Source organism: Ctenopharyngodon idella, chromosome 19 (genome assembly GCF_019924925.1).
Source record: "Ctenopharyngodon idella isolate HZGC_01 chromosome 19, HZGC01, whole genome shotgun sequence".
In the NCBI taxonomy this organism is placed as follows: Eukaryota; Metazoa; Chordata; class Actinopteri; order Cypriniformes; family Xenocyprididae; genus Ctenopharyngodon; species Ctenopharyngodon idella.
Window position 1 is genome coordinate 14,126,306 of NC_067238.1, and position 13,045 is coordinate 14,139,350.

At 37.2% G+C, this 13,045-nt stretch overlaps 1 protein-coding gene across 3 annotated transcripts in view; it reads left to right on the forward strand.

Moving 5' to 3' along the window:
* LOC127501161 (glutamate receptor ionotropic, kainate 5) overlaps positions 1-5,680 on the forward strand; it is a 102,602-nt gene extending 96,922 nt beyond the window's left edge. For 2 of the 3 annotated variants that reach the window (XM_051872984.1, XM_051872985.1), the window contains exons 21-22: positions 1,062-1,240; positions 3,089-5,680. In XM_051872984.1, the coding sequence (XP_051728944.1) occupies positions 1,062-1,240; positions 3,089-3,703 (794 nt within the window). In that variant the 3' untranslated portion in view covers positions 3,704-5,680. The remainder of the gene's footprint in view (positions 1-1,061; positions 1,241-3,088) is intronic. The other variant, XM_051872986.1, reaches the window with a different exon arrangement.
* Positions 5,681-13,045: the final 7,365 nt, after the last annotated feature.

Consider the following 13,045-nt stretch of genomic DNA (forward strand, 5'->3'; position numbering starts at 1 on the left):
ATTGTTGTAATATTGCATATAGGATGTAGTACATCCGACTGTTTCAAATGACAGATGCTCCACAGTTCTGCCAATACTGTGAGTGTTTATTTATGTGGTCTGGTGATATTTGCATTCTGTGTGTTGTAGACTCACACTGGCCCAGGGGGAATGGAGGGAAAATGGTAGCTATTTGGTACGCAGGCATGTACACACATGTGTGCCTATGAGTGTAATTTCTCTAGTGTGGTTCGCAAAGCTTGTATTTTTTACCAGATAGTGACATTTACAGTCTCTCAGGGTTATTTACAGGTCTACAAGAAAATGTCAAATAATATGAGCTTCAAAATAATATGAGTGTTTTTATGATTCCGTACTTCTAAACCAAGAATTATTCTGGGTTTTCTCTTATTCTTGCACACACAAAATGTGTCAGTTGGTGTTTCTCTGTAAGTGAATTAATGCTCAGCATCACTGGCAACTAAACAACCTGATTTCTGGTTGACAAATGGCCGAAGTTCCTGTTCTAAAATGTTTTTACTTCAAGATCCAAATTTTAATGGTGACCCAACACAGAACAAAAATTGATTATCGTACATAATCAAACAAAAATTAAACAATGATTTTTTTATTTTTTATTTTTATTAATGTAGAATTAATAGATGGTAAAAAGATATTTCTCCTACCTCTTATACTCCCAATGGCTCCTGACTCATTTTAGGCTCCGTTCCCAGATTAGAATTTTTTTCCTTGGTGTTACAACGCTGTTTATTCTTCCTAATATCATAAAAAAACATCTCAAAATACAGATGTTACTTCCGTTGCTCAAATGAAACTTGTGTGGTGTAAAGGCATTGTGTTTTTTTAACCAATTCATCAAAACCAATCAGTTCAGAACCAGACTTCATTCTTTCCGCTGATAACTCTTAGGAATACCACCCACACCCACCTACATCTCAGAAATGTAGTTTAATAGGATCCCTCTGGAATCCTGCGGGAATGCAGATCTCTAATCAGATCCACAGTGTGTTTGTAGAAGGATGGTTCTCTGTGTTACTCACATTGCCATGTCTTTCCTTCAGGTCTAGGTATGGAGAATATCGGCGGGATATTCGTGGTGCTGATTTGTGGGCTCATAATAGCTGTTTTTGTAGCCATTATGGAGTTTGTGTGGTCCACGCGCCGGTCAGCCGAGACAGATGAGGTACGCCCTCAGTCCCGTACTGGGTACTGCCCCGTCCGAAACCACAGACATGCACGAGTAGGTCACAACGCCAACCAGTCACGCCGTCTGTGTTTATGATGTAACTGTTTTATAGCTTTCAATTTATCTAACATATTTCTGCAGCTCAAACAGTGAGCATAGTGATAGCAAAAACAAGGTCCTTAGTTCGATTCCCAGGAAATGCATCTGATAAAATATGTACCGTGAATGCAAGATGTGCAAGTTGCTTTGGAAAAAAACATCTGCCAGAATCATGTATGTAAATTTAGGGACAAGTTGCTTAGAGTATGAATGAATGCTACTGTAGACCATTTTAGCATGTTCATTTAATTTTAATGGAAAACTGAATATTTTTAGAACTGAAGTTTTTTGTAAAGAAAATGCATACCCATGCAACACTTACCAGCATATAGTGTATCACAGTCTTTGGGTTTCACAATATTTGAAAACATATTATATTCATTTTATTTTAGACAAATGGGAAAGTAAAAACTTGGTTGTTCTTGTTCTGAAAACTTTACTTTGCATACATTATTCAATACTACTTCAATATTTCTGTAGGTCAGGTGGCAGAACATGTCATTAGTAATGCCAAGGTCATAGGTTAGATTTCCCTGTTAGCACATTTACTGAAATCATATATATCTTGAATGCATTTTAAGTCACTTTCGATAAAATCATCTTCCAAATGCAATTTTTACACCTGTTTATTAGTCCACCAGTTAGAGAAACCCCTAACTCAATGGTTCTCAACCAGGGGGCCAAGGCCCACTATGAGGCCTCAGCAAACTTCCAAAGGGCCCTCAAGATTACTTCAAATGATTAAAAGCTGCAGTCCCTAACTTTTTTTGGTTAAAAATGATCAAAAATCAATTTTTGAGCAAGTACATAACCAGCCAGTGTTCAAAACTATCTCCTTACTTTAGCCCGATTCACAACGGTAAGCTTGTAGTAATGTTTGCTAATTCGAGTGGTACTGGTAGGTTTCCGTGGGAAATTCGAGCATGCTGTCTTTCGTCTTTGCGTCTTTACGTCATGTCTGTTTTTAATAAAGAACGAGTCCCAGCTAGTAGGCTATATGGCATGTGAAAATGTTACAGGTGGCGCATCATTTACAGCCTTTTCTCACAGCAGCTGGAATAATTAAACTTATCATTTTGATGGTGGATTGTATGGTTATGACAAATGGATAGTCACGTAATGCTGATGTTGTTAACATTAACAATTTGAGAACAAAGTATAACAATAATAACTTGCACGGTTTGATGCGATATAATCTAAGCGATCGTTAGATTTAATCACCATTGGTAGCGCGATTTATTGTAATGCTTTTTTTCTCAGTTGGTCAGAACAACAGTTGTTACTTACTTGTTCAGATGACATTTTCTGGTGAAAATTCTTATTTTGGTCATACTTCCATGACTACAATCTGTGATTTCAAAGTACCTGTACAGTATCCACCAGTGCGGTGACTGACAGCCACACATTCTCCTCAAAGTATTAGATTAATCCGCGTGGACAAGCCGTGCCGATGCACAACCCACGTTATTTGCAATTGCAAATAACTTCAATTGCAGATTTCGAACAGAGATGGCGACAAAGAGGCAGAACTTATGGACTGCAGCTTTAAAATAAGATAAAACAGCCATTAAAATAATGGGACCTTCAAATAATGTTGTGGACGATGGGGGTCCTTGGAATCAAAAAGGTTGAGAACCACTGCCCTAACTCTTAATACGATATGTAGTAATAGTGATGCCCACTTTAGGTAAATGAGAAAATGATGTTCTGTTTTCATTTTACTCCTGTCCCATAATTTCATTTGGTCTTTCCTTTTTATATATTTCCCTCCTGACTCTCTTTCCACTCTTCCTCCTCACTAAGGTGTCAGTATGTCAGGAAATGATGACTGAATTCAGGAACGTTATCTCCTGTAAAAAGAACTCTCGATTGCGGCGCCGCCGGCCCCTCTCGTCCCAGGGCGTCCTTCGGCACCCAGCCCGTCTCCCTTTAGGAGCTCCCCGGCCCATACGGCTTGTGCGGGAGATGCGTCTTAGCAACGGCAAACTCTACAGTGGGACGGGGCCGTTAACCGGTGCCGCAGCAGGACCAGGACCCGGTGGGGGCGCTGCGGAAATGGGCCCGGGCCCTCAGCGACTGCTGGAGGACCCTCTCAGTGCCAATGTCCCAAGCAGCACACCCGCTCTGGTCCCCACAGCGGCGCCCCGCGGCTGCACGCACGTGCGGGTGTGCCAGGAGTGCCGGCGGATTCAGAGCCTTCGCTCCACATCCTCTTGTTCGCGCATTTCGCCACTGGCCTCCGCCACATCATCTCTCCCGCGTTTGTCGCCGCAGCCACCCCTCTCTGCCTCCAATACAAACACCGACAGCGAGGGTGGGAGCTCAGGCAGCCCACGCAGAGCCAAACCCGCACCCCCTCCAAGACCAGTGCCACCCACTAAAACTCCTTCTACTGATCTCCTCTGCAAGCAGGACTGAGACCGGCTTTTGTCTGGACAATAAATTAATGTAAATGAGTGCTGGAGGACAGATGGAATGACTCTGCCCACACCTCCAGTCAAAGTGACCTCTGGGATACTGCAAATAAAGGCCATTTTTGGATGCAAAATTACATTAATGGACACTGAGTGAGAGAAAGATGATTCAGCCATCCGCTTCCTGTCCAAGTGTCTGGTTTAACACCACATCATTCAGTGGCACTCAGAGAGCCAGTAAAGTTTGGCATACTGTTGAGACTATGTAATGCATATCCCAAGAAAGTATGCTATGCAACATGTCATAAAGGGAAACATGGAGGGAAACTATAAGGACGACTATCAGTTTTGCATAGAAGAACAGATCTTCTCCATGATTTGCAATGGGGGACTACACTCCTGTGAGAGGACGATGGAGTCTGTACCTAAAATGTGTGCACGTTGAACTGAAATGACTTTGGTGCAAATTCATTTTTTTTCTTTCTTTAAATAAGGGGGAAGGGTTACAATTCATTTTTATTCCTGAATTTCACTTAATTGTTTTCCTTTCTAGCTTTTTTTTTGGTTTCATTCTTTTAATCCTTTTTTAAAAAATATGATACCTGTTTTTTCCCTCTTGTTAATTTTTCTGAGGACAAAGTATATGGATTTTTGTACGTTTTGATGGGTCGGGAATTGGATTTTCTGTTCTTCAACCTCTAAGATTACTCGCCTGGTTTCAATCTCTCATCTTCTGTCTTATTTAATTAAAATGCCAGCTGTTAAAACTTAAAATCAACATGAAACAGCATTAAATAAAAACAGTTTACTTTCATAATGTAATGCATTTCCAGGTAAAACAGGATATTCAAGAATGAAAATGTAGGGCCGGACTTGATTTTATCCATCAGGAATTGATTGGATCACGCAAAGTGAGCGTTTCAGACCTGAATGTCAGTGGAATGTGGAGGTCAAGTTCACCCTTGAGACCATCTCAGCAAATCCCAATGGTAACATTGCCTTTTCAAATCTATAGTTATTTACTATTTTTGCCGTAACTTTTATTGTAACGTAAACCGGCATTAAATTGCTACGTTAACTAATGGCAAGACTTTAGAAAGGCTGTGTTATTGTACCTAATACGGTAGTCTACAATAATGCCAATTTGGCTATTGGTTAACATTAACTAATAGCCCGCACAGATGCTGTCAGCTGAACGGGAAAGTCGTTTCAGAAATGAGAAATTTACATTTTTTTTAAACGTTATAATATTCAAGCAATTTTTTTTTTCCTTAAGAATAACGTGCACTGGTGAATCGTTCACAATAAGACCAAGAATGTGTGTTAGGAAACTAAATAGGATCAGTTTTGATTTCATGTTGATTTTAACAAGCTCCCCATCAATATTTGCAACTCGTAAGTACACAGAGAAATACTTCTCATCCCTGGAACAAGGACAACAACAACAAGACAAGACAGAAAACCCTTTATGAACCTGAAGGGGCATTTATCTGATTATGTGAGAGGACAATTAATGATGTTTTTCATTAGAGAACTAAATGAGCCCCTATCATGAATGGTTTTTTGAAGTGCACTAGAAGTTGCTGTCTGGGTGCTTGTGAGATGCCAATATCCATTTATTCCAAAGTGTAAACATAGCAGCCCTGTTTAGAATCTGCAGCATTATGACATTCGTATGTTGGTGCTTTATGATTGTATGTGAGTGCGCGTGTGTGTGCGTGTGTGTGCGTGTGTGCGTGTCAAAGAGAGATGAAAATATGATAGTCATTTTTTAATTCAAAGCTGATTTTTTTTCTCATTAATTTTCAAAGATTTCTATACCAGTGCTTGAAGAATCACACCCAGAATTAAGCAAATGATTCAGATTGTATTGTTATTAATATTCCAATAAAACTGTGGGGTTATGTAGGAGGGCCGTTACCCTCTTTCGTTAAATATATAGACACATGTTTGGAATAAAACAGAGTGATTCAAACTGTGACTTTTGCACTTGATGGTTGTTTCTATTAGGTTAAAAATTCTGAAGGAGTTTGACCGTTTTATAACAAAAAAATCATTCTCACTATATTATTTATCATACATAATCTGTTTCGAATACTTTAAAATCCTCACACTGTGTGACGCGATAAGTTAATTAGTTCTGCGATAAACGCTAAATCAGAATTGTTTTCGTCATACTAACCTGCAACCACGAACATTCGATAAACGACAGGACATTTTGTCGGCCACTTGGTTCTGTGGCTGTGTTTAAAAATGAATATATTGAATTACGATTGAATCATAAAAAAAAAAAATCCACTCTCTCCTCTCAGATGATTCCTTTCCACCAACTGTCCAACCTTCAGATACAACCTATCGCTGTGGAGTCCTGCCGTGTGGCCCCGCCCATAGTGAAATCTCATTGGTCCAAAATCCCTCTCCACAACACTGAATTCTTTGTAATTAAGCAAGATATAAACATCAAATATTTCATAATAGAGTTATTATAGTAGATGTTTTAATAGTTCCTGAGTTTTTTGGAGGGCTTATACAAGACTTTTAATGTTATTTCTCTTTCTACTTTCGTGACAGCTCGTTCACCAGCAGTTAGTCCCTAGTGAGTTTTTTTTTTTTTTTACATGACGGGAACGCAGCTTGAACATCAGACATGTTTTGATTGCCCATGTTTGTGTCATGCCGTGCAGCATTTTCACTTTCATTGTGGGTTGGCAAATTACTTGTGTCACGCCTGGTTAGGGCACAATTGTTGTTGCATCTCAGTGCATGTTGTACATAATCGAATGTATCCATTATGCTTAACAATCAAATGTTTATGCATTCTAAGAAGGACAAGCACAGGTGAGTCACACTACACTTCACACTTTATTTAACCAAATATATGCACTAGCCAGGTGTCACCGACCTGTTCAACACATTTTCAGATGTCCAGGAAAGACGATATTAAATAATTTCCACATATATTCTTAAGGATACTTGACATTTGCTCATGAATTACATAAGGGCAGCCAAGGGAATATGATAAGATGACTAAACAGAGCAGATGTCCTGATTTTTGTCCTTATATATACGACAGAGAGAAAAGTGTTGAAATAACTGTACAAAACTGCCTTCCAGTGGTTGGCAGAAGCATTACCCCACTGATAATGCATTCATTGAGATGTTCTCAGGCTGATACAGTGTGTTCCTATGTGATGTTTTGGGTTTCTGAGGTAAAATGAGGGCAGCAAAATGAGAGAACATAGAAGCACAGACTGAGATCAAGTGAAATGAGCAATGCTGGCTTAGAGGAAAATACAGAAAAGAACAAAATGAAAGGATTTTTAAAAATGGCTTCTATTGAAAGTGACAGAACAGTATATATAGAGAGATGCTGTAATCATGATTTTAACCAGACGTGTTGTGCTCCTAAACTTTCAAACAAATTAAAATGCATAATTTAATTTTTGTAGGTAAAAAGGTGTTTGTCTAAAATGCTGTGACTTTAAAATTAAAATATTTGTTTTATTATAAGAATTTTTTCTTTCAACTATTTTGACTTTAATTAAAGGTTAGATTTTTTGTTAATATTTGAATTAAAGTCTAAGTGGAGAAATTGCAAAAACAAATTGTCAGTTTTGCTCATATTTACTAGGGTGTCATTTGTGGAGCCCGCTGTAAATGTTGGTCCATTTTTCCCATGGCATAGAAAAATGTATTGGCAGCCAATTTCAGCTTGCTATTATTATTTTTTTAAATTATTATTACAAAATTAAACAATAGATCTAAGATGGGATTTGAACTACATTTTCTCACTACATTTGCTTAAAAATCTAAGTAGTTAAAGGCACAATATGTAACATTTTTGCAGTAAAATATCCAAAAACCACTAGGCCAATGTTATATATTTTGTTCAGTTGAGTACTTACAATATCCCAAATGTTTCCAACTATTTGTAAATCGTGAGAAAATCGCAATTATAACCATGGATACGGGACGTGTCCGGGAGTCGCCTATTAATGGCGTCATATCCGCATTACCCTCGGTTTCCGGTTTTATTTTGTAGAAACCACAGAAACACCAAAGACGCTTTAATATATTACATGTGTTATTAGATAAGGGAACAACTGTTTGATTACATTTATAGACAGAAAACAGATTGTTATAGCTCAACACGTTTAGTCTTATTTTATAAATCGAGTTTTCTTGATTTTCCGAGAATACCATGCTTTTACCATGCCTCAGAGAAAAACACTATTTTGTCAAGTAGCTAACATAGCATAATAAGATGCAGCTTTATTTTTACTAACAGTAATACAGCATTTTCTCCATCATACAATACGTTTTAAAATTAATTGCATGCCATTTATCAAGACAAGCCACCCAGCATTTATTAATATGATATTCTAAAATCGATCTAGCTCACTGCAGTGTGTGCAACAAATGTCTCACAGCAGCCGCCGAGCGAACGCACAGAGTAACATTATAACATCATTTTCAACACAGTCAAATGTCTCTAATATGATAAACAGCGCTGTGTTACCTCATATGCTTGACCGGAAGAAGCGAAAGCGGCGACTGCGGCATAATAAAAGTTCCGCTGCACGCGAGGCATGTGTCGCATTCGTCTCTCATTAGCAATCTCTCCAGCGGCCTCGTTCAGCTCCAACATTACTCGGCTCCACTCTGCTTCATACTACAGTAACGTTAATAATCTCATTTCTGCCGAGTCCTGTCCCAATTCTTTTCTTTGTGAGGTGAAAATGACATTTCCCAAGATTTCGCGCTCAAACTTGGCGTCATCTAGTGGCGAAAATCTACATATTGCAGCTTTAAAGTTTTTCTCCTATTTGGTCATGTTGTATCTTGTTTCCTGTCGCCCCTCCAAAGAAATAGATGCAAGATGTCCCTGACGTACGTTGCGGAAGTGGTGAAAAATTTACATTTTGATATTTGTACATATGATATTCTATTTCTGACAGAAGGTACTGTCATGATTTTCTGTTTGTTTTGTTTATGTCTTAGTCCTGGAATCTTAAGTCAGAAACTGAAAAGAGGTAGACTTGAAGAATCCTGATTAATCAAAAAATAAAAGAAATGGTAAATCTGAATAATGATCCTGAATAAAAAAGCAATGTCAAAACGGCGATTCTTGAGACCTGGACAAAACATTTTCCATAAATTGTCCCAGAATGATGGCATTGGATTATCCCTTACTATCCCTTAAACAGCTCATCTGACAGTAGCTCTTCAAACTTTATCTATGTTATGTAAAAATATAATATAATATAATATAGACAACTTTCAGCTGGCCAAGAATTTTTGACCGCTTTCAGCAGTAACACGTTTCAAAATGTGTATTAACTTGATTTTTTTTCCCCTGAAGGGTAAAAAATGTCTAATTTGGGGCCCTGTACTAGATAAGAAAACATGTGACGGCAAGTCAATTCGCTCGGTTCCCATATGCAACACCCCTGGGCAGCTATTAGCTGGGGGTAGACATAAATCAGAAAGTGGTAGAAAAATGTGTTATCTTAAGGTAATTGTTTTCAGTGAACTGCAAGCAGTGTTGTTCCACTGTCATTCAGCTCTCCAGGGGATCGTTGTAAGAAGTATGAACACCTGTAAACCTTCATAGATGGTCATGTATTTCACAGGCATCTGTCACTGTAAGGAGTTCTTGCAGAACTGAACAAGCGCAACTGCCGTGTCCTTTGACTGCAGGAAGGATGGGAAAGAACCGCAGCATATGGCAGGTGGGCAGACGCAGTATAGACTTCACAGATAAACCCTCAAATGTTCCTACACAAAGACTTAGAAAATATTTTTTTTTGTTTAAAAGGATAGTTTACCCTAAAATGAAAAGTCTGATCGTTCCAAACATGTATGAGTTTCTTTCTTCTGCTGAACACAAAAGAAGGTATTTTGAAGAATGTCGGTAACCAAACAGTTGATGGGCCCCATTGACCATATATATATATTTTTTCTCCATACTATGGAAGTCAATGGAGGTAAAGAGCTGCAAGTAGTGTAAAACACTTTCTCCCATGATGCCAAGTAAGAGAGAATATAAATACATTAATGTATTACAATTATAATACAATTACATTAATTGATATTGACAAGAGATTGTTGCATTCGATGGAGAAAAACAGAAAAGTACTGCTTTTTGATTACAAAAACCAATCTTTAACAACTCCCTTAATGATATTAAAGTCAGATCCCTAATATCAATTACTAACTCTATTCCTTATATTGCCTGCTGTTCCTTTAGTGCTACGCCCATGTGCAAGAAATTTCTCATTTTGACACTAGGAGTCAGTAGAAGCCAGATTATCCTCATCCCCACGTTTGATATGTCTTTTATTTATATATATATATATATATAATTTTTTTCAATGTGTTAATATAACAGCCAAAATTTAGCTTTGTACTGGAGAAGTAACAGCCATAATTAGGCTATTTATATAGACATTTCGTTTAATTGTTTTATTTAGGCCTATTATTAACCCTCTATCTATGGCATGGTGTTGGACCTTTTTGGACCGCCCCTTTAATTTTTTTAATATATATAATATCACCTGACATGTCTGTTCAATGAAATAAGGGGTTGTTGGAAGGTGGTGTGGCTTTTTGTTTGGGGGTGGAGCAGTACTTTCAAGAAAGCAAAGCCATGGGACACATTGCCACCATTTGGTAAGATAAATATCACTCTTTAACATGTTTAAGTTAAAATAACTTTATATAAAAAAAAAAAAATAATATGCATGTGCATCAGTATATAAAGAAGTATGTTTGATTGTTTATAGATTTATTTTTATTTTTATTTATATACTAAAACTGTTTTTTGTTTGTTTGTTGCTTCTGGCCAACATTGTGCAGTTAGGCCATTTTTGTTCAGGCTATATCATAAGGTTTGGACCATATGGTGCATTCAAGTCCTCCTTGGAATTTTGTTTTTACAAGCTTGGAAAACTCAAAGAATGCGCATTATGTGTGTAATTTATGTTTTATTATTACTATTATCATGTGCAGCCAACTTGGATGGCTTGAGGGTGTAAAAAGGTAAAGCTTGGGGTAATTTTCATTTTAAAGTGAACTAATCCTTTAATTTCTTTTGATGAGTTAATGTAAAAACATGTTGTCATAACTTACTGATCATATTCATTAGATTAGATTTAGATTTTAATATATATTTATATATATATATATATATATATATATATAAAAAAAAACAAGCAATGTAATGCATTACTTTTCATAAAAAGTAACTAAAGTAACTAAGTAACACAATTAGTTACTTTTTAAAGGAGTAACGCAAAACTGTAATGCATTACTTTTAAAAGTAACTTTCCCCAACACTGTCCAAAAGTGATATTAGTGTTGGTAAAGACATTAATATTGCTCTTTGGTTCACAATTCAGAACAAAATTAAAAAGATGTGTAGTTTTATTCAATTTAGGTTAAGTTTCATTATAAATAGCCTAATTATTTTTTATGTTGTGTTGTATTTTCCCCTTAGAAAACATTTCCGCTGTTTTTCACAAAATGCAGCGCGATCAGTGAGACACTGCCTAATGTGGGACACTTAGGGTCTAGTGTTTGTAGGTCCCCCATAAATACATGAATGCCAGTGAAACTATGGGTTAGCTAAAGCTGTGGTGTCATGTGATCAAAATAACATGACCTCTCAAATGTCTATATATGAGGGTGGAGCAATCATCAAACAGGAAGCACCTTGTGTGAAGAAGACCACCCAAAGGTAAATGACATAAAGTTTTGACAAACTTGATATTGAGGACTATAAATTAATTTTAAACAAACTACTTTTTGACATTATGTGCTTATGAAATATTTGTCCATCAAAAAATAGTATGTATAAACTATATTTATATCAAATTTTAGTGTCCCACTTTAGGGGGAATGTGGTTTTGAAAAGTGGGACAGTATGATTAGCCTAATGAGTACTTCAGTCAGTCAAAAATGTGTGTTGGGGCATGGTTTGTGGGACAAAAATTGATATTTACAGGGTTTATGCAATATTAGAATGCTGGTACTGCAGATGTTTAAGGTCAGGGTACATTTTTATTTTGGGGGGATGGCAGTTTGAAGGCTCTTGAAAACCAATAAAGCCATTCCACTTTATTTTATGCATGATTAATTCAATTAAATGTATTTCAGATCACAATGACAAAGGGAAAAAAGACAGGGAGAGACTGTCAGATGCAGAGAGAGAAGCAGAATGATTGAAAGGATAAGAGAAAGAAACTAAATCAGTGGAGGCAGGACAGGATGAAAGGAGCCATAGACACTATGTCTATCATTTCTTTTATGAATATGTTATCTGCATTTTCTCTTTTGATTTGATTAGGACACATCCTGGGGGTTTTAAAATGGTATTGGTGTGGATTTAATGTTTTGGCTGCACATCGCAATATGTCAGTCTCAATGCAAAAAGTCTACAGTGATTAAACCTTTATTTGATGAAGCGACAAGATTACTTTTTGTGCACAAAAACAAAACAAAAATGACTTTATTCAACAATTTCATCTCTCCTGTCATTCTCCTACGCAGTTGACATAGTAGGCACAGTGTTGGTCTGATGAGTGTCAATGGGAACTGATGACTGATGTGAAAACTCAAACAAAGGAACACGTGACTGATAAAAACAAAACGTCTCAGGTTACGTATGTAACCATGGTTCCCTGAGAACAGGGAACGAGACTCTGCGTTGCCCTGCCATGCTTCGGGCTGCCTGCTGAACAGTCCCTCAAGACGAGTAGGTGTCGACTGCTTCCTCAGGCGCTCCCTTTATACTCCGGGTTCGCACTATGATGACGTCATAGGCTGTCGCCGGCCAATAGGATTGGAGTGGTGTGATTCTTTGGCATTCGGACACCTGTCATGAGTGACGGTTCCCCATAGCGGTAAATGCAGAGTTGAAGTTCCCTTTCAAAAGGGAACTGAAAGTCTACGAAAACGAAACTAATGGTAAATATAAGTCCAGATAACTGTGCCAGTTACAACCATAGATGCTACAATTTTCTAATAGTTGTAACAGTTGTTCTGCAGGACAAAAAGAATATTTGGCTAATCATGAAAATCTCAAGTATGCTATTAGTTACGGAAAAGACAACCCATGATGGATCCATTATAAACTATTCAATTCTCCAAAATTACCCAAATTGGTTTAATGCCATGTCAACAGCTAAGGCTATTCTTATTGCAAGAGCTGGGTCATACGGAAGTTAATTTTAAACAACTACATCGTTTAAAACAATAGATTAAAATTATACAAAATTTTTGTGTTATAAAAAAAATTATAAAAATTATAAAACTTTTCTGGTTAGATCTTATTAAATAGGTCATT